Raw genomic sequence first — 26,233 nt, forward strand, 5'->3', positions numbered from 1 at the left:
AAGTCTCGGTGCGTGTCGTTCGGCCAAAGTAGTAGATAATGCATGCCTGGCCTCTTCCAACACCAAGGCGGCACGGATTCCGTAATGAGCGGCGGCCGTGTCGTAGATTGGTCTAATTTTTTGCGTCGGCATCTTCAGTCCAACTCGTTGACACAATAAGTTCCACTGTAAAATTGCTGGTGAGAGGGGGGCCATACCTTCCGTCGTCTTTGCTGCAGCAATGTAGTCGGCAACCGGAGATCGGAGTAGTGCCGCAAAGAAACGATCCGTTGCGCTCAACCCTGACGGAAGTTTTTCTGGGTTTGTCGAAAGACTCTCAAAAGTGCTAGAATACGTACCGGATTGGGTCGGTGGCGTCGATAAACCGGCTTGTGGGAATTTAGTGCCAGAGACACTGGGGGTGGAAAAGATGGGTAATTTTCTTAACGAGTTTGTCTCCTTGGATGCTTCCCGTGAGGGCGACGTAATCAGCGGGAAAGGCCGATGTCGTGGTCGTTTGGCGTATGGGTTCTGGAGCCGCGATGAGCTGCTACTAGCACCGCTACTACTGCATCTACCATTGGCTGGTCGCTTCAATGACGGAGACTGTGGTTGCTGGAGTAGGTTCACAGGGAGCCCCATTGGTACCGCGGAATCCAAGCTCGTTTCCAGTGAAGAAAACCCAATTAATACGGATTCAAATTCGTCTCGAGACGCTCCAGGCGAATCCATATTGTGCATGGGCTGGTCAAACAGCTCCGCCGCCTCTTTGGTACGGGACTGTGGCATTTGTGCGGTCGCCATTCTGTGGTTGTCACTTGATACGGCGCGAGGGTTTTCTGGTTTCGGTGTGCGAGTGTACACCTTGCGCGAATCCGGCCTCGTCGCGCTGACTGTGAAAGAGAATCAAGCGAAGCAATCGTCTAATGGCAGTGCGGCCTTGCAACAGATATGAAATAGATAGATGAATACGCACCGAATTCACCTTCGTGCGAAGCTCCTTATTTGTTGCTAGGACTGTTTATTTCGGATGGATCACGGGCCCGCGAGCATTGCAGTCTCGTGTATGTGCGTGCGTGTTGGACGACGAACTATTTGTATATTACAATTAACTGCAAGTTTGGACCCAAAACATGTGGCAGTGTTTTCCCCCTATGATACTTTCTTGTTTTCCTCTCGTACCATCCAGGTATTTCGCTTCAACGAATATTTACACATTTTTTGAAAGATCATTTGAAGTTTAAACAGCTCAAATCAGATAGCAGCTTGGCGCGGATGATTTCCTTGCGATTCTTGTCGCGTCTGTCTCGTTTCTACTAAAGCAAACACCGGCGAATTCCGGCGCAATTAGGCCCAACGAGCTGTCACACAGCGTCTGCCATTTTTTTCCGGAATGGTTTTGAATGACCAGGAGGCACTGACGGTAAGCAAGTGACTGCAGACGCGGGATCTCCGGTTTGGACTGTATCGGGCAAGATGAAACGCCGACCTGTAGTTCGTTGTATTGCTATGGCCGTCGCCGTAGTCACTGTGGGCATTCACTTTTTGCTTCGCGGAATCCTCTTTCTGCCGAATATCGCCAACCTCCGCCGACCTTACGGCACTGCGGCAATAAGTGGTGTCGGGTACCACTTCAACGATTCAGAGTTTGCTTCCAATGCCTACAAAGATCACTTTAGAAGTCGACTCGACAGCTTATTGAGCGCAACGAACTACACCGAAATCATAACGTGGCAAGGAGTGGGGCAAATGGATCACTTTTTGAGTTCCTTCTGGAGTGGCAACTATGGTTGCGACGTCTTGCGCACTTCCTTGGGCCGTAGTGAAACCAAACAGGGGCCTATCTTGCTCAACATTTCCTTTGGCTGTGATGACTTGTTTCGACAAAGTCATTTGGGCAGTGGCAATTTCCTTACCGGTTTGTACGGTCTTCGAATAGCCGCACGGGCACTGGGAAACGCCGATCTTCTTATTACGTGCCCCGACGCCATCGACCAGAAGTCACAGCTTCTCTTGCCTCATGTGATGGGTTTCTTTCCCGAGGCCACTCATCCTGTGCCTGCACATGATCCCTCCCGACGATCCGTATCTGTATCCAAGGCGTGCTCCAACGCCAACTTTTCACCGATGGGCTACTTACTGAACGAGATGCAGCACGAGTGGCGTACAATGGCGATCCGTATGGTAGGTATACCGTATCCAGACCATCCTAGTGGCGCGTGGGCCCGTATACACTTGTGGAATACCACGACGAACGATTCAACCAAGTATCGTAGTATTCGACAGCTTCCAGTAGTAGAGAGCACCGACGTGCCATTGTATCCAAGTGTTGAATTAGACGAATCGGTCATTCATTTTCGCTGTGGAGGTATGTCTATAACACCGGATAGCTCTACGTCACGGTACAGCCCCACCAATTACGTTCCACCAAAACTCAGATCTCTCTCTCTCACTCTCTGTTTTGGTAGATTTAATGGCAAGCAATCATCCCGGCTTTGGATTCATGAAGTTTCATGACTACGCCCGACATCTTTTTGTCAACACAAGCTCAATAGGGATTGTTACCCAGTCATTCAATGCCAACGCCACTCAGCAACGAAATATTGATTCTGGCAAAGGTGAGCGTTGTCGTTTGGTGGTAGATGCACTGGTAGATTTTTTGCAAGAGCGGTTTCCCGAAGCGCGAATTCGCGTCCACAACGACATACGGGAAACTATGGCACTCACATACGCCCGCATTGTCATGGCTCATCAATCCGTTGTTGCCATATCCACTTTTGGAGTGTTTGCTGCCGTGGCCAGCTTTGGTACAGCATACATTCGGAAACCAGAAACAACGGGATTCTTGGCCCGGAAACTGCCGAACAAGTGGCTGGTTTATGGAGCTGGCTACATTACCAATGATACCTCCATTCATTTGTTTGACGCACCCTTACGAATAAATGCCAAGGATATTCGACTCCTTTGGAAGCAACGTGGTGGAGATGCCGTAGTGGAGTGGTTTCGGAACGAGACGCTGGGTGGGTCCTACCCCTGCTCGACCGATCCCCGAATCGAGCATCGCAAACTTTGTTTGCCTTACATTTAGGAGAAGGCGGTTCGGTCAAGACTAGAGTATAGTTACGTACATTATATTAGCAGTGTTGTGAACAGGAGGAAAAGCAATTTGCCTGACCTAAACAAGGGCGGATCCATTCGTCGTCTGAGACGACAAGATATGACATTTCTATTTATGATATGTAAATGTTGAATTAAGAGGAATTCGAGCATTGTGACACTGAAGGAAAACCTAGCACTCTCTGTGACGGTGAGGACACGGAAACGACCGCATCTTACATTGAAAAATGCAACACGAGATCAACAATCAGGAGAAATAGTCGACACCGTTTGCACTTTGAGACTCGTCGCGACAATCAATACAACAGGTCGCCTTTGAAGAATGTCGAGCACTAAACTGTAAGTAGAGAGATATCGAGGCTTCTAGTGTAAACGAAGGTATTGCAAGTAGTGCATAATGACAAATCGTTCCCCCGGGGACGACTTCTTTGTGCTGTGATTTGTAACTCGTGTTTTTTTGTTGCTCATCTTCTTTTTTCCCTTGGCGCTTGCAGCTATCTTCGCGTGGAGCGCCGCAACCAAACGTTTTGCCTTCTCTGTGAGACGTCCGATACCATTGCTAGCCTCAAAACGCAGCTAGCACTTGCCGCTTCTCAACATTCGACGGATGGAGTCGATGCCGACCAAATGCGACTACTGTTAGACACCACAGTATTGGAAGACGATAGTACAATCGCAGGACTTGAACTCAAAGATGATGCCGTCTTGTATTTGGTTTACGCCGTGGCGGACAATGAGTACGAATCAGTTGATGTCGTTTCGACGGCCTTTCAAGAGGGATAGAATATTTGCCTTCGTGGAGCACACAATTTATGATGCACCGAATGCTGTGGGTAATGTCCTTGTTAACAAGAACGTTTTTTAAAGATTTTTTATCGATCCGGCAAGACAGGGTTGGATGGTGGAAGCGTAAGAAGTGTTTTCAACCGCCTCCCAGTCACGCCCCGACCCGGTTTCGATGTTGTTCCTTACGACCCCTATCAGCGCAATCGTTAGATAAAATCAGATTGTCTTCTCTTTGCTAGGCTGGGGGCACTTTTACAGCACGGTAGCAAAACTGTATTCTTAAAGCTTTCTTGTGTCTGACAATAGGGAGAGAAACTCAAATTCCATTGCTAGAAGCAGATATTTCCAAGCACTCCGTTTCCACATTTGTTCGAGGAGACTCTTTAAACTGCAAAACATTGAAAGGACAGTCGAGGTATGCTATCTCTATCATGAATTGCACGCTATCAAACAAGAGGAATGGTGGTGCTCTATCTCCTCTATTCCGGGCAAGCTTCAATTAAGAACTGACAATTACTATGCACGTTTTATCCGATTGTGTACAACGAAACTTGAGATTGACTTACGTCGCCCAACAAGAAGGTGTCTACCGATCCAGTAGTATCGAGGGCCGAAATTCTGCTGACGTTCTCCTGCTCCGAAACTTGAGTCCACTCATCCGTGGAAACCATATAGTCTAGTCGCTTGACTGTACCACTGGCCGTCCCGACAAGCAACTTGCCATTCGAACCAGTGAGCGTGTTGCGGTTTCCCAATCGCTCGTTGGCGGCGCCAACAATATCTTGGCCTTGCTGGACGAAAGTTCCATCGCTACTTCGTCTGTAAACCCGAATCACGCCATTGTTGCTGGCTCCAAAGCCTGGTCCTCCCATGGCTATGGTATTGCCATCGGCAGTCAGAATCTTGACCGTGGTCCCAAAGAGCTCGTCTGATTCAAAGCCAGGTAGCGAAAAAATAGGTTGCCAGAAAAGTCCAGAAAGCTGATAGTACAACACCACACCACTAGTGCTCCCTGGTGCTCCTACAAGAAGACGAGAACCGTCATCGGAAAGATCCACATCGAAACCCAAGAAATCGTCCGTCACGAAGCCTTCTACGGGAGTCGTTTCCAAAGCTGTCCAGTTGGTGCCGTCATAGTCGTATGTGTAAACACGACCGGTACGCTGGACAGTGGCCGACGTACTCGTGAAGGGAGCACCAATTGCAACTCGTCTAATATTCCTGGCGACGGCCACAGACGTACCAAATCGACCGCCAGAAGCTTGAGGCGTCAGCGGTGGTTCTATTGTCGATCCAATCATAGAGTACACATCACCGACAAGCTCATAGTAGTAGGCAGCGCCGAAGCGAACATTCAAGCCTTGCTCGTCAAAAGCTGTGGGGGCTCCGACCAAAAGTGCATTACGACCACCACCGTCCGTAGCATCGACAGCTTCTCCAAAACGCCCACCATTCACGGCAAAGATAGGATCCAGCGCAGTATAGCCCCCTCCAGATCCTCGGTAAGGCTGAACAATGCCTCCCCCATTCTGGAACAACGGTGCACCGAAGGCCAAGGAAGAATCTGTCAAAGCTACGGAAGAGCCAGTGTCGGTGTTCGGACTTCCACCTGGGAGAAGGCGAACAAGCGAAATGGCCAACAAAGCTACACTGGGAGCCGACGAAGGGGTCCCAGATAAAGGGGCCAAAGTCGGTAAAACAGTCATATTGACGGTAGCAGGCGACGGAGCTGATGAAAGCGTCAGCAAAAGAGAAGGTGCAGAGGATGAAACACCAGGACTCGGTACCAAGCTCTCGGCACTGGGCTGAGGAATCGGGACAGCAGTAGGCGAAGGTGTCATTGTCTCGGGCCCGGGCGGAGGGGTCGGAACAGCAGTCGGTGAAGGAGAATCAGAGGCTACCGGCGGCAATGTAACGTCTGGGACTCCAGCTGGGTTGGCCGTGAGTCCAAAGAAGGCTTCATAGACGGCAGCTTCATTTCCTGCAGCGTGCCCTGCAACAATCGAACTTGCTAGTCCATTGGTGACCATGGATAGTGAAGACACTGGTCCAGAAAATCCAGTGCTGACAGCTTCAAAGCGTTCTTGCCATTCACCGAGATTGGCATTGTAGTCAAATCTTCTAATAAGACCGTCAACAGTACCCACCGAGACAGCCGGGCCGCGTTCAGTGATTGCTCCCGTTAAACTGTTGAGCTCCCCAATACGTTCGCCATTTCTGCCAACGATATCTGGTCCAAACTGTCGGAACAAACCGTTATTTTGGAGCTCATAGACTCGAACGACCCCGGCCTCGTTACTAGCACCTGGACCACCAGCAGCGATAAAGTCATTGGACAGGACAGCTACCGAAGATCCAAACTCCTCATCTAGATTTCCACCAGGGGTCGACCCCGAGAATATGAAGGACCATGTGCTACCGTTCCACTGGTAAATATAAAAAAGGCTTCGAAAGGGCGAACCGACTACCATGACGTTTCCATCAGTGGACATGTCAAGCGAGGAACCGAATCGTTCATCTGTTGTTGTGCCTGTCACTGACGAATCAGACATGGGGACCCAGTCAAAGATGGCTCCATCTTGTCTATATTCGTAGGTGTAGACACGTCCTGCACGAGCAGCGGCGGCGTTGTTCATTGGAGCACCAATGGCAACCCTGTAAACATCACTGGTTGCAACTGCAGCACCAAAGTGCTCCTGGGCATTTTCCGCTAACGCACCTCCTTGTATCACTGATCCAAGCTGTGCCCATCTGGCATCGGCACGGTTGTACTCGTAATAGTAGGCTGCTCCTACAGGTATGTTTGTGCCTGTAGCGAGGACATTTGGTGCGCCGACCATCAAACCAGTAGAGGACGTGTCGTCGGTTAACGAGACTGCAGCTCCGAATCTTCCTTCTTGTTGTGGAGATGATAGAACTTGAAAAGATTGCCATTGACCAGTCGAGTTACTATACATTGACACCGAACCGGCACCGCCCTCCGGGGCACCAATTGCCATGAAAGAGCGAGACGATCGCGTCATCGCGGCGGAAAACCCAAAGCTCGATCCGGCAATGCCGCTGAGCTTCGCCAGTAAAACACTTTCGATATTGAAGGGAGTTGGAGAGTTTGTAGGCAAAGTGGTCGGCTGTGTAATCAATATAATATGAGGCGTTTAATGTAAATTTTCGTCAAGTGTCACAATTCGCAACTTACCATTCGTGTAAAACCATCTGGTGTGGGGGCCGACGTTACACTCCCTCCATTAGGGGCACCTGTAGGGAATGGTCTACCACCATCCGTCGGACTATCGCCCCCCGCTAGCACCACCACCAATATGACCCCTAGAATGATCAAGACGGATATGACGCAGCACAAAAGTTGCGTACAGGGATTTGACAAGAAAACCGCACAGCACCCGCGATAATGGCTGTCCTCCTCGTCCATGCTTTTTCCGTATTCATCTCGGTAGGAAGCGGAATCCTTCTCCGAGGCCCCTTCCAGACCAATTTCGATATCCTCTCCGTCATCACTCGTGCGTACCAGGCTTACGGAATCTTCATCGCTTTCTGGACCAGCGTATGCTGTCAGTACTAGTGAAGACTGCCCCTTGACACGAGCGTCATCACCATCGTCGCTATCGAACTCGAATTCTTCGCGATCCAGTTCTTCTAAGGACTCTTCTCTGACGCCATCGGGCTCTTCGTCGTCCGTCTCCTCAATAGCAACGCCTTCCATATCGCCATCACTACCTTCTTCGGCACCAGAGAACACGCTATCATCCCCGGAAGCTGATTCGTCGTGAAACTCTTCCCCCAGATTGTGCGAAGATGATTTGTCCTCAAGACCCGCTTCGTGGTACGAGCCGCTTGTTTCTATTGGGTGCGTTGACATGGCGTCTTCCATCGGCATGCTGGCATCCAGTGGCGATCGCTCCGATGCTGCCAGAGCTGTTGCCACTGTCCCCGCAGCGGTTACTTTACCAATCTTCGCCGTGTCTCCGCTGTTGCGATTTAAGTCCTCGTGTTTTGGTACCACGGTCGGGTTTTCATTGTGACGATCCATGCCACCCATTTCGTCCGTCGGTTCATCCTCGTACAAGCCCATGGTGGAATTCCGTATGGTTGGCGGTGCAGGGGCAAAAACCCTACCTGAAGGAGTCATGACCGGAGTAGAAGCTGAAAGTGGTGTCCATTGTGAGGCGTTGCTTTCGTTCGAGTCTACAAATGGAATAAGGGCAACCTCGTTACTGTCGTCAGTTTGACGAGAGAATGGATCGCTGTGGGAAGAACTATTGACGGACGTACGGCTGCTGGAGTCCTCGATTTGAATGCCTGTGACTGGTCCCATTTCGTCTAGCTCAAACTCGAGCGGCTCGGTGTGCGCGACGGAAGCCGTTTTCGTGAGCGGCTCCATGGACAAGTTGGGGTTAACCACAGCCGAATCTGAGGGAGAGAATACTTCGTTGTTGGCTAACATGAAGCTCACTGAATTCGAACTCCTATCTTCAGTACTCAAGCTGACCGCCGAGTCGAGACTAGGAACAGATTCTTCGCGGGGCGCATCACTCACGCTATAGATCGATTCGTCCGAGGTGTCGCCATTCGGTACCTCATCTTCTGGCGAAATCTCTCCGCTATGAGCACTATCGTCCGATTCACTGACCTGATCGATGGAGGCATGCGTATCATCATCTTCAAGAGGTTCGTCATCCGCAATAAGTATGTCGCCTTCGTTGTCCGAAGGCACCTCGACTTCTTCAAAGCCTCCGGAGGAATCTTCCCTGAAGTCAACTTGTTCCGTTTCTTCTTCAATCAGTTCCTCTTCGTCATCGGTTGGTAGAAGCATGCTTTCGTCGACTTCAATTTCATCAAACTGACCACTGACATGCGACGGGGAAGAGACGGGACCTACTGCAGAAGCCACCGTCAACCCCTGCACCTCTTCATGCGAGTCGTGAGAATCGGCCTCGTCCCTGGACACGTTGTTGGATTGCTCACTAGCAACAGAATCGTAGTCGTCCATGGTACTATTCGTGACCGAGGCTGGTTCGGAGGTGTCAATGTCTTCCTCGACAATCTCCGGTGATTGTTCCGTCTCTACGGATTCGGGAGCGTCCGTGACTTCGTCAAGGTCAGAGTTTGCAACAGGCACCGGTAGCGTTGTCGCTTCCTCGGTCGTCAGGGTCGGAACGTCCTCGGGAATCGTCGGAAGTGCCTCTGCCACTTCTTCTACGTCCTCCATATTCCTTTCGTGTTAATATACTTCGCTGGCAGACTACTCAATGTAATCAAGCAGTTTGTAGAGGTGTTTGTGGTGGAGCAATGTTCCATACGGCAGGTAGTCCACGACAAGGACTGGCAAGGGCAAGTTTTGTTGCGAAAAAGTCTTGTCCCAAAACGAGAGAATGATTTTTTGGGATCCGTAAATTCGGCAAAGCATAAGTTATTGGAGAGGAAGGTGTGGGCGTTCCCAATTTTGGCGTTTTTTGTGTAGGATGTTTTCCTTCGAATGACTGTCCTCGATGACCTGTGTCCTCCTCGTTGCTACGGCGAGTTTTGACAAAATCCTGTTGGGGACGAACTTTGAGTACCGGGTAGAGTCGATCCAAGGACCGTTCAAAATATCCTTCTGTATGTCACACGATCCTAGAATGGATTGGGCTTTGTCTCGTCGGATCCCAGAACGGGAATGTGTCTAACTCCACAACGTGAGTCCACGTTCCCATTTTCAGAGATCTATCGGAAGTAGGTTCTTGAACTAAGTTGATTGAATGACGTTTGGGATCCGGAAACCGGACTGAAATTAGTCGCGAGAACAACGGGATGACGAGGACGCGTCTGACAAAGGCCGTGACGATGCATGTGGAGTCCGTACGAAACGATCCTCGTTGGGCACAACAATACATACCTTGTTTCCGCCCAAGTTGTATTCGTAGGTGTCGCAAATCCAATTACAACACAACGCTGCTGATTCACAATCACCACGGATCGTTGTTCCGATACAAACGTTGTCCTCTTTTTTCCACCCTCCAGCGACGAGAGACGTGTTCCTACCCACTCCTTTAGTACATACTCTAGGAGAACAGTTTACAGTTAGCAGCTACCGAGACGACACTCGCACAGCAATAACCCCGTTACATAACGTACACACACACACACTCTCTCTCTCTCTCTCTCGCACACTACCAAGACATCACAAATTCCTCATGAATCGATTTGCACTGCTCGTGGTACTCGCTGCGTCGACGGCACAGGCCTTTACGACGTCGGGCGTTGCCTTTGTTCGACCCGTCTCGTTGTGTACCCCGCACGGTTCCCCATTGCGCATGTCGGACAGTGACAAGACGGCCGCTACTGATGCGGCCTTGCAACCTCCCGCATCCACTGCCCAAGACGACACCGGTGCTATTTCCGGGGAACCGGACTTGGATACGGTGGAAAAACTAGGACGGGGCGCCGCCAAGGTACGACTCGCCGACAAGCACAATAGGGAGCCGATTCCTGTCGCTCATTCGGCCTCAACAGGCAACCCCAACAACTCCATTCTCAACCTTTTTCGTTTGCTCGTGCCCCGTTTTTTTTGTACAGGCCAAACGCGGCAAACGCAAAGGAGGCAGCGAGAGTAGCAGTAGTACCGGTGTCAAGCCCAAAACGACACTGGCTCCGGAAGAAGTCTACTACGAAGGCCCGCCCGCCATTACCGAAACAATTGTCCCCACTATTTCCATTCTCACCGTGGTGGGTATAATCCCGGCCGCGGCAGCGTGGGCCCGGCAGGCCTGGGTCCGTTACAAGATCACCTCCCGTCGCATTCGGGTAACTTCCGGTATTGGTGGCAAGGACATGGCCGAAATTGTTTATCCCGACATTGTCGAGCTGCGTACCGCCAAACGATTGTTCGGCGACGGGGATATGGTGGCTTTTCTGCGGGATGGTGCCAAGTTTGAAATGCGCAACATTCCGGAATTCGAAACCGCCATGGAGTTCATTCTGGATCAAGTCGATCCCGAAGTGGCGGCCACCTACCGACGAAAAGGAGATGTTACCAAGCCGTGAAGACACTACAGACGTCGGCAGCGTACACACTGAATCAAACAAACTATCGATGGCTCTCTGTTCGCGATACACACTAAAGTAAACTATGCTGTCAGCGATTTTCGTTACTTGAAAATTTAGGGTTCACGAGGATCTCTTCTTGTCGGTATCGCCCACACTCTAGATGAGGCCAAAGTAAAACCCTCACTGCTCCCCTGGACACAAGTGCACGGATTCCAAAAGCCTTACAGCACCACGGAGAGCTCCGTGTCATGGTTTCGATCGTCTACTTTTGCACCGAGACGATACCCCTGTCCACCCCAACGGGTTGGTCGCGTCGAGGAAGCAAGCTCGGTAGAGCACGACACGCCCCCTAGCGCTTGTCCAGGTCCGGCAAAGACACCGGTCGGCAAGACACGATCTCGGGACCAAGCATGAGCCAACACCGTCGCTGGCTGGACCACAGTCCATCCGAGTACCATGTCAAATATACCACTAGTATTAGCCTCATCGCCACTATCACCGGTGCTACCGGTTGGCGTCAAATGACAAGCCGCCCCAGCCAAACTCGTCATAAAGGCTACCCATCGGATGACCATTACAGACGTAGGTGCGATTGCTGCCGGTAGGCGCGAGGCGCCAGGGACCAAAAGTGTCCAGCCTGCTACGCTCATAGCGTCCAATAAACATGCCAAGACAACCGTGATCATCCACCCCTTCACCACTCTTATATCTTTCGGTAGCTTACCACTATTCCAGTGCCCATAGCCAACAACTAGTCCAAAGCAAATCGTTAGTGCATTCATGACGCCAAACGTCCAGCTTGACATGGCCAAAACGATCTTCAACCCCCATTGGTGCGAGAATCGTGCGACACGGTCCGAAGTGTCGTTCGAGCCGAGCCTTGTACTAAACACTTGAGTAGTGGGACAAACGAATTTCAGATACATCGCGTACAAGGTGGGTAACAAAACGGCTGGTTGCGTATATGCCAAGGGCAACAAGCCCCAGTGCAGTGCCAACCCGGATAAAATTCCTGCCAAATGTCCCGTTAGACTAACACGGGGCAGCAACACTTGAGCAATGCCAAGCTGTACGAGCGGGGCAAAGTTGAACCGGAAGCCAACAAATTCGTGCGTGACAAAACACAGACTCGGCAGAAAATGCACTGGACAAGTCTGAGATTGTTCGAGCGAGGCCACCACCATCCAGGCAAACAAGACGCCGGAAAATCCAACAGTCGGAGAATCCCCCGATGCGACCGGTGACATTGCGCTTTCAAATCGTCGCTTTAGTGTTTCCAAAAGCAACCAAAAAATGGTAGTCCAAAGCACGAGCGATGCTGTGTACATAAAGAACGTGACACTGGAATATTTGGTGCTACCATCATTGCTTTCTAACTCAGATCCCAAACTGTATAGAGCCTGCATATTGAAGAATAAATGCCAAGTCTCGAAATGGGCCGTCGCACCGGACAGCCCGCGCCATATTTCTCCATCATGCATCATCTTGCTATACACTTTGGCAACGGACGAGACTGCAATACGCCGATTCCAATATACAAACGCTAGACCAATATTGATCCCCATCCAAAACAGCGTCGCGGGTTTTTCCAGAAGCATGCGCTGCCACGGCTTAAGTTTGATTGTTGTTCGGTAGCCAAATGGCGATGAAGCAGACCCATGTCTCCACCGATCGAACGAAGAAATATATTGGATCTGTATGCGAATCTTGTCATTTTGCGATGATGTGTCTACAGCACCGCTAACAGTATCGGTGTCGATGTATTCACCCACTACGGCTGATCCTTCGTGACAAGCAACTTTTTTCCAATCCCGTCCTGCATACAAGCACCACTCGGAGCTATCTCTGGAACGACTTAACCTTGTTGGACTTACTACCGACGAAATGTCGGTGATCGAAAAGCCATCACGCGGGGAAGTGAATCTGTTTGAAGTAATATCAGGCCAAGAAAATCGAGTCCACGACGACGACTTTATATGTTGCGACTCTCGCCAAACGAATAAACCTTCTTGAACGTAGTCGTATACTCCCGTGATGACAGCGTCATCGACGCCGTTATCACCCCCAATCGACGGCGAGGTTCCGTAGATATTTTTTCGTGTTTCCCTATCTACACCAATAGCTTCTCCTGATTCTTTACGTTGTATATATACGAAGAGCGTCTGGTGGGAGGAAGCGACGGCATGTAAATGAACGCCGACCAGCAGAAATGGAAAGACGTAGAGGCAAATGAATAATCGGAGCAGCGCTACCAAAATCGTCTTGGACCAGACGCTTTCACTCATGTTGATGTAGATTGTTAAATTGCCTAGTCACTTCACATGACAGCCTCATGCAAGTCCAAGCAGCAACATACCACCATTGTAGTATCGCTGTAGATGCGCAAACTCGGTTTTTTGCGACTGTGGGTCCCATGACTTCTTTCAATCGCGCCACCATCGTTGACGCGAGACAACATCCAATTGCCCAATCAAAAACACTCCAGCACAATCATAACTTACAGTTGATATTAGCTACATTTTGCATCATAAGGCATAAGTCATAAGTATCATAGACTACAGATCGCTTCGTACTGGAACTGCCTAGCTTGCAAACAACAACCAATCGTTTTTCTTTTTCACAGTCACACCCCAGTGGAATAGTTTTAAATAGAAAGTAAGAGATAAAAGGATGGTCACATCAAACAAAGCAAATAAAAAGTATGCTTGACACGAACGAAACGGTAATCTGATGAACTAGGTCTCTAGCAGCTTCAAATGAATATAGTTTGTCAGAAAACGTTCAGATGTGGCTTTAGAAAAGTAAGTACTGCTACATGAATCAACGAATACAAATCTTCAATCTAAACAATGGCAAGCAATCCACCAATCAACCATATGTACGAAGCCAGAGCAAGCCAAAACAACCCAATCTCGATGACGGTGCCGCCCATCGACCAGCCAAAGCCATGCTTTGCAAAGTACCAGCCAAACAGGCCAACAGACATTACGAGGAAGATGATGTTCAAACCAAACGTATAATTGAGTTCAAAAAAGTCCCGTTCGCTCAAAGAGTCAACGCTTTCCGGAGACGGTAAGATTCCGATGACGTCGAAGACATAGTACAAAATCAGTGCCGTGGCGACCAACACAGTCAAAAAGACTCCTAAAATGTACAACGCCATCTTCAATCCGTAGTACTTTGCATTGATTCGAATGATGGGGATCACAACAAGGTCTGAGAATATAAATGCCATTATCCCGGCAAACGAAACGCCGTTCTCAAAGAGGACCGCGGCCAGTGGAATGTTTCCCATGGAGCCAATAAACGTGAAAAAGGCAGCAACAGGGCCGACCAAGCATTCTTCGAGCAATTCCCAGAAAGATGGGTCGTCCCCGCTTATGAACAACCAATTGAAAAATGAATTGGGCACAAAAGCGGAGACAATGCCAGCAACAGTAAAGCCAACTGTTACATCTTTCCAAACCATGTTCCACTCCATGAAGTAGCGCATTGCCACCTGTTCCCATGAATCCTTGGCAAAAAACTTGTGCGGCTTCATGCTACCTTGGTTATCTTCATCTCTGGATTCGTGATCGTCATCGTCGGAAGCATCTCCGTCTTCTACCTCCCTTTCCGTGTCGCTGTTCCTCTTGTCGCGACTTGCGCCATCTTTCATACTCTCGCCTTCATTCCGTCTTCTTTGATTGCCGTGGCTACCTTGGCCTTCGCTACCAGCATTTTCATGCTTTAGCGCTCGCTGACGTGCTTCTTCCACGGGAGCAAACCGTGTCGTAAAATGGACCAGGAGCCACGTTAACAGAATTAGAATAATCCCTCCGACATATTCACCAACCACAAATTCCCAGCTCAGGAAGACGGCAATTACGATTCCTAGCTCGATTACGAGATTGGTCGAAGCCAAAAGAAACGACAAAGCTGGTACAAGGCCAGCCCCTTTGGCGAAAAGAGAACGGGCTCCAGACAAAGCGGCGAAGCTGCACGAAGAGCTCACAAAGCCGAAAAAAGTTGCCAAGGCAATTGACTTTACGCCTTCAACGCCCATGAGTTCTTGCATTTTTTTTCGCGTCACAAAAACTTGGATCATAGAAGAGATAAGGTAGCCTAACGCAAATGCCCAAAATGCGGTCCAGAAAAGGCCAAGTGATGTGATGGCAGCTTCGTGCCAACTTTCTAGAAAGGCGGCCATCGTTTCAACAGCATATTCCGTCTGCCCCTCTTGTCTTGATGGAAGTTTTTGTTTCGTTAGTACGCGTCGTCATCGGGATCGAAAAATTATGAAAAGACGTGTCAGTTGTTATTCCATCGAGCTCTGCCGCACGAACATTTTCGAATTCTGAGAGGACGGACAAGTGTTGGACTTCCCAAATTCACAGTCAGCGCCACGACTGGGGGACGTCGGCACCTCTGCATCGTAATGTAACGGTCAGTAGTTTTTCGTCTTATCAATCGTTGAGCCCCTCCTTTTGTTTGCCGCTTTTGACAAGAATGATCCCTGCGAGGAAACCGAGCAAATACTCGCAGTCAATCCCGATATGATCAGATTATATTTTCTTGTTGACAACAGTAGATAAGACTCACTTTACTTTTTAATAAAAAAGCCTTTTGATGTAATGAAAGTGATTGCGTGGAGTTTAATTGCCGTTCCAATCATGCAAGGCTCTTTGTTTTCACTTTCACAGTCAACAATTTACAGAACATGCATCGATGTAGTAACTGTAGCTGACATGTGTAGCAATGCTGAAGCAGCACCAGTTGGATCAGGTATTAGAGAAAATGTCGAGAAACACTGGGCGGATCGAAAGTAAGAATCCAGAAAGAGTAGGCGCACAAACAAAGAACGAGATTTCATGTCAGCTTGTATCGGAGACACTTGCTAGCCCCCAAGGAACTATCGAGACCAGCGAAGAAACGTAGATGAGGTCGCGCCCTCTGCCACTTCCTTCGAGGTCCAAGGTCGGCCGGACGGTCCGGCTAAACCCTTGCGGACGGCAACACTTTCGCGCCGTTCCTGCACCCTCCAAAACCTTCCAACGGCGATGTTGAAAGATTCCAAACGCGTTGGACTGTCCCAAAGCGTACGTGGAATCAATCGTTTCGACGATAACGACCCGTTAACGCAAACTGCGACATATGGCATTGCCAGAATACCGGACTTCATTGCGAGTCTTTTGGGTGCCCAACGGAATAGAAAGCCTCGATTTTAATGCCGGATGTCACTTACTTTTACAGGGTTCCATGCGAAAGACAGTGGACGCCCTGTCGTCCACGGCGGCTTTAAAGAGAAAGGGTTCCGCTACCGACTGCACTTCCACGATTTTCAACATAGACGATTGTTCGACAGAAGACGAACGGATCTCTTCTTTCGATTGACAGAATTTGATCACATTTAACAGAAAGAAATAATGGAAACTCATCTTGTTCATATTTCTTGGGAGTCGTTCAGACTGTATTCAGATACGCAACATCTGGTAGCGGAAACTATGAATCCGGGTTCTCTCTTATCCTGCCGGCGTAACAAGACATACAAGCAAACCAGACTGTTGATGATTTACAGGTACCTATTTCCGGATCCTGTTCTATGGTTGTTTGAGGTTTTCATTCGGTCGGGACGCTTGTGTCTTCACCTGTTGGTTTTTTGGAGTCTACGGTATGACTCCAGCACAGAGAGGACAGAATTACGTAATACAAATAGTACAGCATCAAATCGTACTGATTGATAGTAGCTGATCCAATCTGCTATTTTAAGCATCCGATTGGCGGGTACTGTCGCTACTACTTTTGGTCATGGGTGGAAGGGAAGCATCCGGTCCGCCATGCGGCTGCCGGGAATCCGCTAATGTGGGCTCTTTCCAAGCTAGGACGTGTGCCGAAGGTACCACTGGCGAGGTGCGTGTACGTCGCCGTTCGTCGGGGTCGCTGAGTCTGATGATGTCACCGTCCCGGATGCTCGTTTCGGGAAACAACGGCATGAGCGGCGAGTGCTGTTGCATTCCCGCCAGTTTGACTTCTTCGTAGTAGACCGTCGAGGCAATGGTATCGTCTTGGGTATGGAGGGTGTGGGAATCCGACACGACACTGGTAACTTCGTCGAGCGGCACGACCTCGGGTTCGGCGTTGCTGTGTACCGGCGAAGCGAAACACAAGGTGCTGGCGAGGGCGGGATTCCGGGACAGAAATCGTGAAAAGGAGTTGGTAGCGTTGGCACCGACGGATCCCGAGCGCGAGGGTGTCCGTGGCTTGGTCCGAAAAATGTCGGCGGGACGTTTTCGTTTGGCCCCGGGGTGTCTTTGCGCCGGTGTAGCCAAAGCCTTTTCCGAACGGACTGGTTCTTTCGTCACCGCCGATTCCGAACGATATCTCCGGGGCTCGATATTGATCAAGGTGGGTCGCGACGGGGTTGTTGGGGAGCGTTGCGGTTGTTGGCCTTCAAACAAGGCATCCCACTGTTTGTCTCTTAGTGCGAGACTTCGGGTCCGTCGTTTCATATCCGGGGTTGCGTTGGAAGAAAAGGTGGACTGTCGCGTGGGCGATATCGGTAGGGATAAATCCCCCACTTCGGGAACGTCAGATGCCGCTATGCACTCGGACCAGACGGTGGGAGTTGCCGGTGGGGACACTGCTGCCTTGGTACCGGCGGTGTCCCAACATCGACAAAGATTATCTACGAGTGACTGCATCTTTCACACGCTTACCCGGAAAGCCGTCAGTATTACGTTACCACGGTGTTAGCGTGGCGGAGACGTAGCGACGGTAGAAAGGGCAAGGCGTAGACTCGGGTTCCTGAAGAATAATTCGAAGAGGTGCGCTCTGGCGCTCGACGTCGAGAGAAATTCCTATGGACGAGTGCTTCTCTGGCAACCGAACGAACAAACAAACAAACAAACAAACGAAACGGCCTTGACCACCACAACGTTACTGTAGAATACCAATCAACGAACTTGACTGTCAGTCAATCCCGGCTCTTCTCTCACAATACGGTTGGATTTTGCTGTTGGCACGGGAAGGCTCTACAGCACCATCAGGCTACTCACTGTCAATTGCACTGGGTATTTCGGGGCTGTGTTGGAGACTCGCTTCTTGGGCTTTTAGGGGCTTTTGTACGACCACTTTCCTGCCGAATCGAGTCCACACACATACATATACAAAAATACATGAATACACGACACAGTAGGTATTCTTGCAGGTCGATATTTCAAGTACTACGCCTCCCCAGCCAGCCTCGCCGACCGGCGTGCAACTACGAGGATTCCCACGTGCAATTTTTGATAGACTGTACAATTTGCTCGTCAAGTGTGCCGACTGAAATTTAATTTAGCTAAAAGGACGTCTTCTATCTAATATGGACAATTGCCGACATGCACTATGGTTACGGATCCGTTGGAATAAATTCAAGTTGTTCCCACGATTCCCCCCGAGTCTTTGACGACAATCGCGTCCACAGAACATGTGTGTCCGACGACCCTTGTGGGAAGGGTGAGCGATGTACATATTCAGGCGAACGTACTTTTTGTTCAGAGGGGAATTCCGTCTGGCTGTCCCGCCTACCGGGTACCATCAAGCCATCCATGGTCCGCCCGGCATTCCGAAATCGACCATGGATTCGTTGTAGGCTGCCGTTACCGCTCTCGAGCTTGTTTGCTGACCTACACCGCTACCAACAACAACAACAACAACAACAACGACTATTGCACTACCAGTTATACCGTCAACGCCTTTGTCCCATACGATCCATTACGATCTAAATTGTTCACTCCCGATCGTTCTTTCACTCGCACATTTACAGTTACAGTTAGTTCCTATTCCACCTTCCGCGCACCAAACTTCCTCTTCGTCCTCGTCATTCTTCCCCGCAGCATGAGCAATTCAACGCTGCACGAAATTTCTCCCAACGCCGAGATTGTCTCGCGTCAACAGGCACTCCAGGTCAACGTCGCCGCTGCTGTCGGACTCTCCAACGTACTCAAGTCCAACTTGGGACCCACGGGAACTTTGAAACTGCTCGTCGGGGGGACGATTGAGCAACTCAAGTTGACCAAAGATGGACTCACCTTGCTGAAAGAAATGCAGATACAGCATCCCACCGCAGCGCTCATTGCCCGTACCGCTACGGCACAGGACGACGTCACCGGTGACGGAACCACGTCGGTCGTCTTGTTGACGGGAGAATTGCTCCGACAAGCCGAACTCCTCGTACGGGAAGGATTGCACCCACGGGTACTCACCGATGGACTCGATACGGCACGGGATGCCTGTTTGGAAGTCCTGAAAGCATTTGCCGTAGCTCATCCGGATCTAATCCATAATCGGGATCTATTGCAGCAAATTGCCCGGACCTCTCTGGCGACCAAACTCGACGGTCCTCTTGTGGATCAGGTACGTGCGCTTTTGTTGTTGTGGTAGCGTTAGCTGAGTAGTTATTTCGTACCGTGCCATACCGGAATTCAAGGATGCCCCCGTTGTCACTCTGGCGTCTCTTTGCTTACTCACAGTCATACACCATCAACCCCTCTTTCCTTTCCTCACACTGTCCATTATAACTTTGTCTACGCTTACGCTTTTATCTAGATGTCTTCGGCGGTCGTCTCGGCCATTCAAACGATATACGAACCAGACACGCCGCTCGACTTGCACCGCGTGGAAATACTCACTTTGGCTCGCCACCGGGCCGTCGATTCCAAATTCGTTGCCGGTTTAGTGCTCGATCACGGTGCCCGCCACCCCGACATGCCCACACAACTCCTCAACGTCAAGGTCATGACCTGCAACATCTCGCTCGAATACGAACAAACCGAAACGCAGGCCGGTTTCGTCTACTCCACTGCCGAAGAACGCGAAAAGCTCGTCGAAAGTGAACGTGTTTGGTTGGACGAGCGTTGTCGGCGCATTGTGGAATTCAAGCGCCAAGCCTGTGCAGACGGCGAGACCTTTTGCATCATCAATCAAAAAGGTGTGGATCCGTTGAGCTTGGACATGTTCGCCAAGGAAGGTATCCTTTGCCTGCGTCGGGCCAAACGTCGCAATATGGAACGTCTCACGCTCGCAACCGGCGGTAGTATCATTCTCAGTCTCGAAGATTTGGAAACCAGCATGCTGGGCTACGCCGGTAGCGTCAAGCAAGTCACCTACGGCGAAGACAAGTACACGTTCGTGGAAGACTGCCCCAATTCACAGTCCGGGACTCTACTTTTACAGGGACCAAATAAGTTGACGACCGAACAAATCAAAGACGCCGCCAAAGACGGCTTACGGGCCGTCAAAAATGCCGTAGAAGACGGCGCCCTCGTGCCCGGAGGCGGCGCCTTTGAAATTGCCGCTTCGGAACATTTACTGCACAAAGTCGTGCCCACGCTCAAAGGCAAAACGAAACTGGGCGTACAAGCGTACGCACAGGCGCTTTTGGTCATTCCCAAAACGCTCGCCGCTAATTCGGGTTTTGACGTCCAGGACGTCCTGCTGAAACTTCAGGATGAACGCAACTCAACCAACATGGCGATTGGTTTGGATGTCAAAACGGGGGAACCCATGTTGAGCGCGGAACAGGGTGTATGGGACAATGTCCGGGTCAAACGTCAAGGCTTGCATCTGGCCACGGTCTTGGCCAACCAGCTACTGCTCGTGGACGAAGTCATGCGGGCTGGCAAACAAATGGGGAGAAATGCCCAACCAAATCCGGAAATGATGGGATAGGCTACATACGAGTGCCTTTTCCTTTCACCAAGAGCACTGCTGGAGCTGTTGTCGGTGCCACGAAACTAGAGGAAGAGTAACAGAATGGTAAATATCCTCATAAGCTCACGATTTTACTCCGAGTACCTATTTTCAAAGAAACCCACAGCTATGTTTAAACGTAAATGATGAATGCCCCAATATCCTCGGTAATCAAGACCTAGTGTTGACTACGGATTACATGCTTTTCATTTACCCTCAGTTTGCGTACCCTAACTGTAAGACGCTATCGGTTTTATATCTGATGTAGCCCTCGTCCGACAGTGTTTCCCGTCTCGATGCAAATAAGAAGCCTATAATTTGTCGTCTGTTTCGATTCGGAATACGATGCCACGTATCTATATTAACTATTGAAGTAGCGGTAGTCCACTATAATTTAAACAAAACTTCACGGCTTCGCTCTGGCGTTTTTTGGTTTTTAAAATAACGTTTGATACAACAGTCTTGACGAATCTTCAAGAGGTATAAATATACTACAGAAAGTGCGATGGGCACGTGTCGAAAACTGCGAATATAAATTTGACAAAAGACCAACGCCAAAATGCCGAAGGGACCAACACATCTTTTCTGCGAGGGTTGGGAGATCCCGATACCGTCAAGCATCGATCAAACTTCATTGGCGAGAAGCATACGATGAACTCACCGTAAAGGAAGAAACACTGGACATACTCTCTACGCCTCTTTCAAATCAAGAAGTACGCGCATCCATGATGAACAAGCCCTCCCAGAGTAATCAACAAACGAATGCCGGCGTTGAGCTCGCCCAAACTTCGTCTCGAGTGGGCCCTTGTCGTGCAGTATTCCCAAGTCTTCAGCTGCTGCTTTCCGTCTTTCCGGATTCTACCGAAAATGATATTCTCCATGTGAGTACATCGGTACTCCTTCAGGAAGCTCTGGATATTGGAGAGGCCAGTATGGAAATACTCCGAACAGAGGATGAGCAGCAGCTTGACCAAGATCCTTCAAGCACCAAAAAATTGAGCCTCATTCTGCCGCCATGAAGTGGCCTTTAAATGGCAACCTCATCATCCCACAACCATTTTCGCTTCTATTCTTTTTAACAGTAAGCAGCTATTTAATCAATAGACGTATTCCAACTACCAGCCTTCAAGATAGATCCCACATCGAGCAGTAAAGTAGTTGACAGGGGGCCATTCGGATCAGACGATAGAACATGGTTTGCTCTATACTCACACCAGAGATTTTCTAAAGCAAGCCATTCCATGCACTGCACTGTCATAGTTGAATGGAGCAAGGTACCACAGCCTTACTTCGTTCGAGTTACCCTTAGTTTCACGAAGCGATCGTTGCCGTAGAGGTCCCGGTACGTGTGTACAAAGACGACGCCCAGTGAGCAATCGCTTTCCAGCCATTTTCGAAGTAAAGCTGGATGGGTCGGATCAACCTCCATCCAGCAAACGGCATTTTCGACACACCAGAACGGTAGCTTCTTCACAATACTACGTACAACATCCAGTCCATCCTCTCCTCCGCAGAGGGCGGTCTCGCTTTCAAAGTCAACAACCGTAGTTTCCAACGTTCCCATGTCAGCGCGGGGTATATAGGGCGGGTTGCTAACGACCGCATCGAAACGATCTTGGACCGTAGCCACGTCGAACACTTCGGCCTCGCAAAGTTGCGCGTTAAAGCGAGCTTGATATTGTGCGCCGAGTACTCGCTCGGCGTTTTCCGTAGCGGTTGCGACAGCCACGTGTTCGACATCGATTGCCTCGACGAAGCTATTCGGAAGTTTAGCAGCCAAAGAAACTCCAATGCATCCAGTCCCACAGCCCACGTCCAGTATCCGTAGACGGCAACGGTCACTGTTGTTTTTGGCAGCTAGCGTAGCAAGATCTTCCCGCACAAGCTCCACCAGTTCTTCCGTCTCGGGGCGGGGACAGAGCAATGGATGTCGGACAGTCAAGACGTAATCCAGAAAATCCCACTGGCCAGTTAAATATTGAATGGGTTCCATCGTTTTCCGGCGGACGAGCAAGGCCTGATAGGTTTTGAATTGCACGGCGGTTAGTACTTGATTGGCCAACAAATTGTTCGAAGACGGGATACTTTGGGACTGAGGCCGCATTAAAATCTTGCGCAAGTCTCGATACCCGGTTTCCCATGGCAGATCCAGGGCCGTGGACAAGAGATGTATGACAGACTCTTCGGGCTCGGGTACTTCTACACTAACTAAATCAAGATAGGAGGTTGTTAAAATGGAAGCCACGGTCGGTAAGGAACATTTCTGTTGTTGCTCGTCTTCATCGTGAATGTGTATTTTGTCTGTCTGCTGAGACTGTGCGAACAAGCGTACGATTTGGCGTGCCGTCCCGCTCGAGGCAGTGGGGATCCTAGTATTTACGGATCCCAACGTGTTTCGGTTCCATCGCAGCCTTGTTCGTGCTTTTGTGAATCGGGGCGTCCTGTACTCGGCCATGAACCCTCCCACCAGTCGCCGTCTCATGGGGAACAGGACCAGTAAGGAAGCGACCCAGAGTGTAGCGGTACTTATCATGCGTTCTCGACAAGATAAAGTGCCCATCACAAATTCAACACGAAAGGTTCGACTGCGGTGTTCCGCATCGCACGTGCCGGCGGTGTCTCGTGTCGTGCAGAAGATTCTTTTCCCGAATACAGCAGGGCTTCCCGTATGAATGGGAGGAAGTCACAGCAGGGCGACGGTTCGTTCCTTGGGCTATGGCAGCTGTGGAGCTTGTCAAAGCGAATGGAAAGGCCAATGAAAATCCGTGACGAGTTCGCGACGCACACAACTTGGATGGCCGCTGTCCATCCGTCAGCGGTACACCGAACGTGAGAATTCGGCGCCGTGAGAATGCCAAAACGAAAGATCCACAAGGTTTCAAATTCAAAACGTGTTTGGTCCTTCTGCACTATTTATAAGTATTGACGGCCAGTTTGTGGCTTATGTCATTTCGAGCAATTTTTGGAATGGATGACCTCTTCTCATTCCGTGTTTTTGGTGACGCACAATCATTGTCAATAGAGAAAGGTCGGCAGCAATTTTTGGTTTGCTATTTCATCGAGAGGCCCTGATAGTGAAGGATGACTACGGTACGAAAGATTCACGTCGGGGAAAGATAGATAGGTAGAAATCTACGCATCATATCGTAGTCGGGATTGCCTCCCATATCTCCAATTCCGTGGACAACCTCTGACTTTATTTCTGGTCACAAATCTAGTGGATCTCCATTTGATACAACAGAATACGCTAAATCTACCACCTTCAATACAAACACGTAAGCCATGATCCGCAGTATTTGCTTCGCGCTTTGCATTGGGTTTACTTCTGGACAGGCGTCAAATCCTGCTTGTTCAGCCTCCCAAACGATTCCTTCCTTGCCTTTCGACACTGTTGGAGACGTCTCCCTCTCCTCTTTTATGGAAAATACTCAGGCCGAGAGCTGTGCGCTCTTGTCGTCCCTTTCGTTTCAAGACAACGAAAATGCTCCCACCATACACCGTGGTCTTTGGTACGTGTATACGGCTTCATCCGATGGCTGCATTACGGCAACGGCCTCAGATTCGGACGGAGACAATTCTTTCGACCCGGCATTGTTTGTTTACACCGGAGCTTGCTCGGAACTTTCCTGTGAAGCCATGAACGACGATTTGGCTCTCGGAAATTCGGACAGTCATGTGAACTTTGACGCTGTCGCTGGCACTACGTACTACATCTTCGTCACCGGCAGTGAATTTGGATCGAGCAGCCCCGAATTTGACTTTTCGATTGCGGTAAGTACTTAATACAAATGGATTGAAACCGCATCGATTCAAAATACCACAAAGAAACTCACGGCGTTTTGCTTTGTCTATGCCGCTTCTTCAGCAAGTGTCCGAGACATGTTCCGTTGCGACCGGAAGTCAATTCTGTCCCGTATGTCTCAACGGAGGGCAACCTGCTGCCGGTGCCACCTTGGACGGAGAGTCACTCTGCCAAGACGTTCCTGAAGACATTTCCATTGTGGACCAGGGAGGCCGGTGCCTTCCTCTACAGATCACGGCAGGGCCCGTTTGTGGCTGCTCGGTCGATAACACACAAGCTACTTGCAAGCTCTGTCCCGGAGGAGAAGATGTACCGGATCCCACATTACCCATTCCTATGGCCACTTTTACCACCTGTGGCAGTATAAACTCTTTCGCGGGAGGTGACTTGTGCGGGAATGATAGTACCCTGGGACTGGCCGCGCTGTGCGGATGTCCCGGAACAACTCCTTGCAGGTTGTGTGGCGAGTCCTCAATGACATATAACGCCAGCTTCACTTTAGAGTTTGGATTTGGGTTTTCCCTCTTGTGTGGCGACATAGACATTCAGCTACAATTCGCAAATGCTTTTTTCCCCATCACGGATAAGTGCAGTCCAGAATCTCTTGATCTTCTCTATGGAGCCAATGTCGTTGGCGCTTGCTGTAACGGGGAGGATTTTGTTTTTTCATTCCCTACTCCGGAGCCTTTCCCAACGCCCGCACCGGAGCCCACAACCTCCCCCCAGCCTTCATTTGGTCCATCCGGTCCAAGCTTGTGCCCGAATGCCCGCGACGTGGCGTCTTTTTCCAATGTTGTTACAGGCAATACCAATCTTGTCGCAACGGCCAATGACGAATCTGCTTTGTCTTGCAGTGCCGTGTCCTTTGGTTTCCTACCTTACCGGGGAGATTGGTTCACCTATACTCCCGAAAACGATGAATGCGTGACGATTGAACTACTTGGTGACTACGATACAGTTCTGGCAGTGTATACGGGTGACGACTGCGATTCTTTGTCGTGTTTGGTCGACAATGACGATTTTTCTATTCCATCATCCCTCACTTTTAAGAGTCAAGTATCTTTCGAAAGCTCTGTTGGCAGTATCTACTACATCTTGGTCACTGGATTTCTCAGCAATGCAGGTATCTACAGTCTTCGGTTGACCGTAAGTGCCATTTTTATCGTCTACGCTTCGTGTGAATGATTAGGATGTGTCATTTGTCACTGACTCTTGTTTGACTCTTTCTTGGAGAAGGATTGCAACAATTCGACAAACACCGAAACCCCAGTTACCGCTCCTCCATCTTCTACAGTTCCAACTCTAGCTCCGGTGAACGAGATGCCCACCGCGTCGGCGCCAGTTGCGACCATTTCCCCGTCTCCTGCTGCTGATTCTAATGCTACACAATCACCAGCTGCTGGCAGTGCCTCGGGATCTGGAAACGGACAAGGCTTTTTTTGCGCTCGTGCTGTGATGACGGCGCTTTCAGTCACTGTCGTTTATCTGTGTGCATAATTATGTAAAATGCAAGCAAAAATGGTGCCTGTTCTTCAGGTTCGTTTCGTTACAGCTTTGATGACTGTGGGCACTCTTTTGCCTTCAACCTTGAATTGGTAGCTCCCCCCCCCCCCCGTCAAATCTTAGTTTTACGGTTAAATAACACGAACGCCATAGTTGTTGTGGCCTACCTGCAAAGTGCTTTGGGGTACACATGTGCGATGTGAACGTTTGTGTTTGTAGGTTTACAGTTGATTTGTCTTGGTCCTTCGGTGATGGGATGCACTAGCTAGCTAGCTAGGATTTCTATTTCCACTG

The 26,233-nt window shown here is 49.9% G+C and overlaps 9 protein-coding genes across 9 annotated transcripts; 4 read left to right on the top strand and 5 right to left on the bottom strand.

Moving 5' to 3' along the window:
* Positions 1–1,409: 1,409 nt before the first annotated feature.
* On the top strand, positions 1,410–3,067 carry PHATRDRAFT_48715 (predicted protein; the record flags this gene model as incomplete). The annotated part of the gene is made up of 2 exons (XM_002183239.1): positions 1,410–2,347; positions 2,448–3,067. The coding sequence occupies exons 1-2, from the start codon at positions 1,456–1,458 to the stop codon at positions 3,065–3,067; spliced, it is 1,512 nt and encodes a 503-aa protein (XP_002183275.1). The 5' UTR covers positions 1,410–1,455.
* Positions 3,068–3,418: 351 nt separating this feature from the next.
* On the top strand, positions 3,419–3,879 carry PHATRDRAFT_39252 (predicted protein; the record flags this gene model as incomplete). Its single annotated transcript, XM_002183240.1, has 2 exons — positions 3,419–3,435; positions 3,591–3,879. The coding sequence occupies 2 exons, from the start codon at positions 3,419–3,421 to the stop codon at positions 3,877–3,879; spliced, it is 306 nt and encodes a 101-aa protein (XP_002183276.1).
* Positions 3,880–4,361: 482 nt separating this feature from the next.
* PHATRDRAFT_39253 (predicted protein) lies at positions 4,362–9,106 on the bottom strand (the record flags this gene model as incomplete). Its single annotated transcript, XM_002183376.1, has 3 exons — positions 4,362–4,388; positions 4,449–7,010; positions 7,079–9,106. 3 exons carry the CDS (start codon positions 9,104–9,106, stop codon positions 4,362–4,364), a joined length of 4,617 nt encoding a protein of 1,538 aa, XP_002183412.1.
* A 1,388-nt stretch (positions 9,107–10,494) lies between these two features.
* On the top strand, positions 10,495–10,920 carry PHATRDRAFT_15371 (predicted protein; the record flags this gene model as incomplete). Its single annotated transcript, XM_002183241.1, has 1 exon — positions 10,495–10,920. A coding segment is annotated over one exon (426 nt), but the record flags the coding sequence as incomplete, so codon positions are not given.
* A 224-nt stretch (positions 10,921–11,144) lies between these two features.
* PHATRDRAFT_48717 (predicted protein) lies at positions 11,145–13,298 on the bottom strand (the record flags this gene model as incomplete). The annotated part of the gene is made up of 1 exon (XM_002183377.1): positions 11,145–13,298. Exon 1 carries the CDS (start codon positions 13,206–13,208, stop codon positions 11,145–11,147), a length of 2,064 nt encoding a protein of 687 aa, XP_002183413.1. The 5' UTR covers positions 13,209–13,298.
* A 394-nt stretch (positions 13,299–13,692) lies between these two features.
* On the bottom strand, positions 13,693–16,216 carry PHATRDRAFT_48718 (predicted protein). The gene is made up of 2 exons (XM_002183378.1): positions 15,505–16,216; positions 13,693–15,418 (listed from the first exon to the last, which is right to left on the bottom strand). The coding sequence occupies exon 2, from the start codon at positions 15,110–15,112 to the stop codon at positions 13,766–13,768; it is 1,347 nt and encodes a 448-aa protein (XP_002183414.1). The 5' UTR covers positions 15,113–15,418; positions 15,505–16,216; the 3' UTR covers positions 13,693–13,765.
* A 451-nt stretch (positions 16,217–16,667) lies between these two features.
* PHATRDRAFT_48720 (predicted protein) lies at positions 16,668–17,931 on the bottom strand (the record flags this gene model as incomplete). Its single annotated transcript, XM_002183379.1, has 1 exon — positions 16,668–17,931. Exon 1 carries the CDS (start codon positions 17,601–17,603, stop codon positions 16,668–16,670), a length of 936 nt encoding a protein of 311 aa, XP_002183415.1. The 5' UTR covers positions 17,604–17,931.
* A 683-nt stretch (positions 17,932–18,614) lies between these two features.
* On the top strand, positions 18,615–20,613 carry PHATRDRAFT_22666 (predicted protein; the record flags this gene model as incomplete). The annotated part of the gene is made up of 2 exons (XM_002183242.1): positions 18,615–19,299; positions 19,492–20,613. The coding sequence occupies exons 1-2, from the start codon at positions 18,781–18,783 to the stop codon at positions 20,611–20,613; spliced, it is 1,641 nt and encodes a 546-aa protein (XP_002183278.1). The 5' UTR covers positions 18,615–18,780.
* Positions 20,614–21,555: 942 nt separating this feature from the next.
* Positions 21,556–23,364, bottom strand: PHATRDRAFT_29793 (predicted protein). The gene has a single exon (XM_002183380.1). The coding sequence runs from the start codon at positions 23,192–23,194 to the stop codon at positions 21,920–21,922; it is 1,275 nt and encodes a 424-aa protein (XP_002183416.1). The 5' UTR covers positions 23,195–23,364; the 3' UTR covers positions 21,556–21,919.
* Positions 23,365–26,233: the final 2,869 nt, after the last annotated feature.

This window comes from Phaeodactylum tricornutum, chromosome 19 (assembly GCF_000150955.2).
Source record: "Phaeodactylum tricornutum CCAP 1055/1 chromosome 19, whole genome shotgun sequence".
NCBI classification, from domain to species: Eukaryota; Bacillariophyta; class Bacillariophyceae; order Surirellales; family Neidiaceae; genus Phaeodactylum; species Phaeodactylum tricornutum.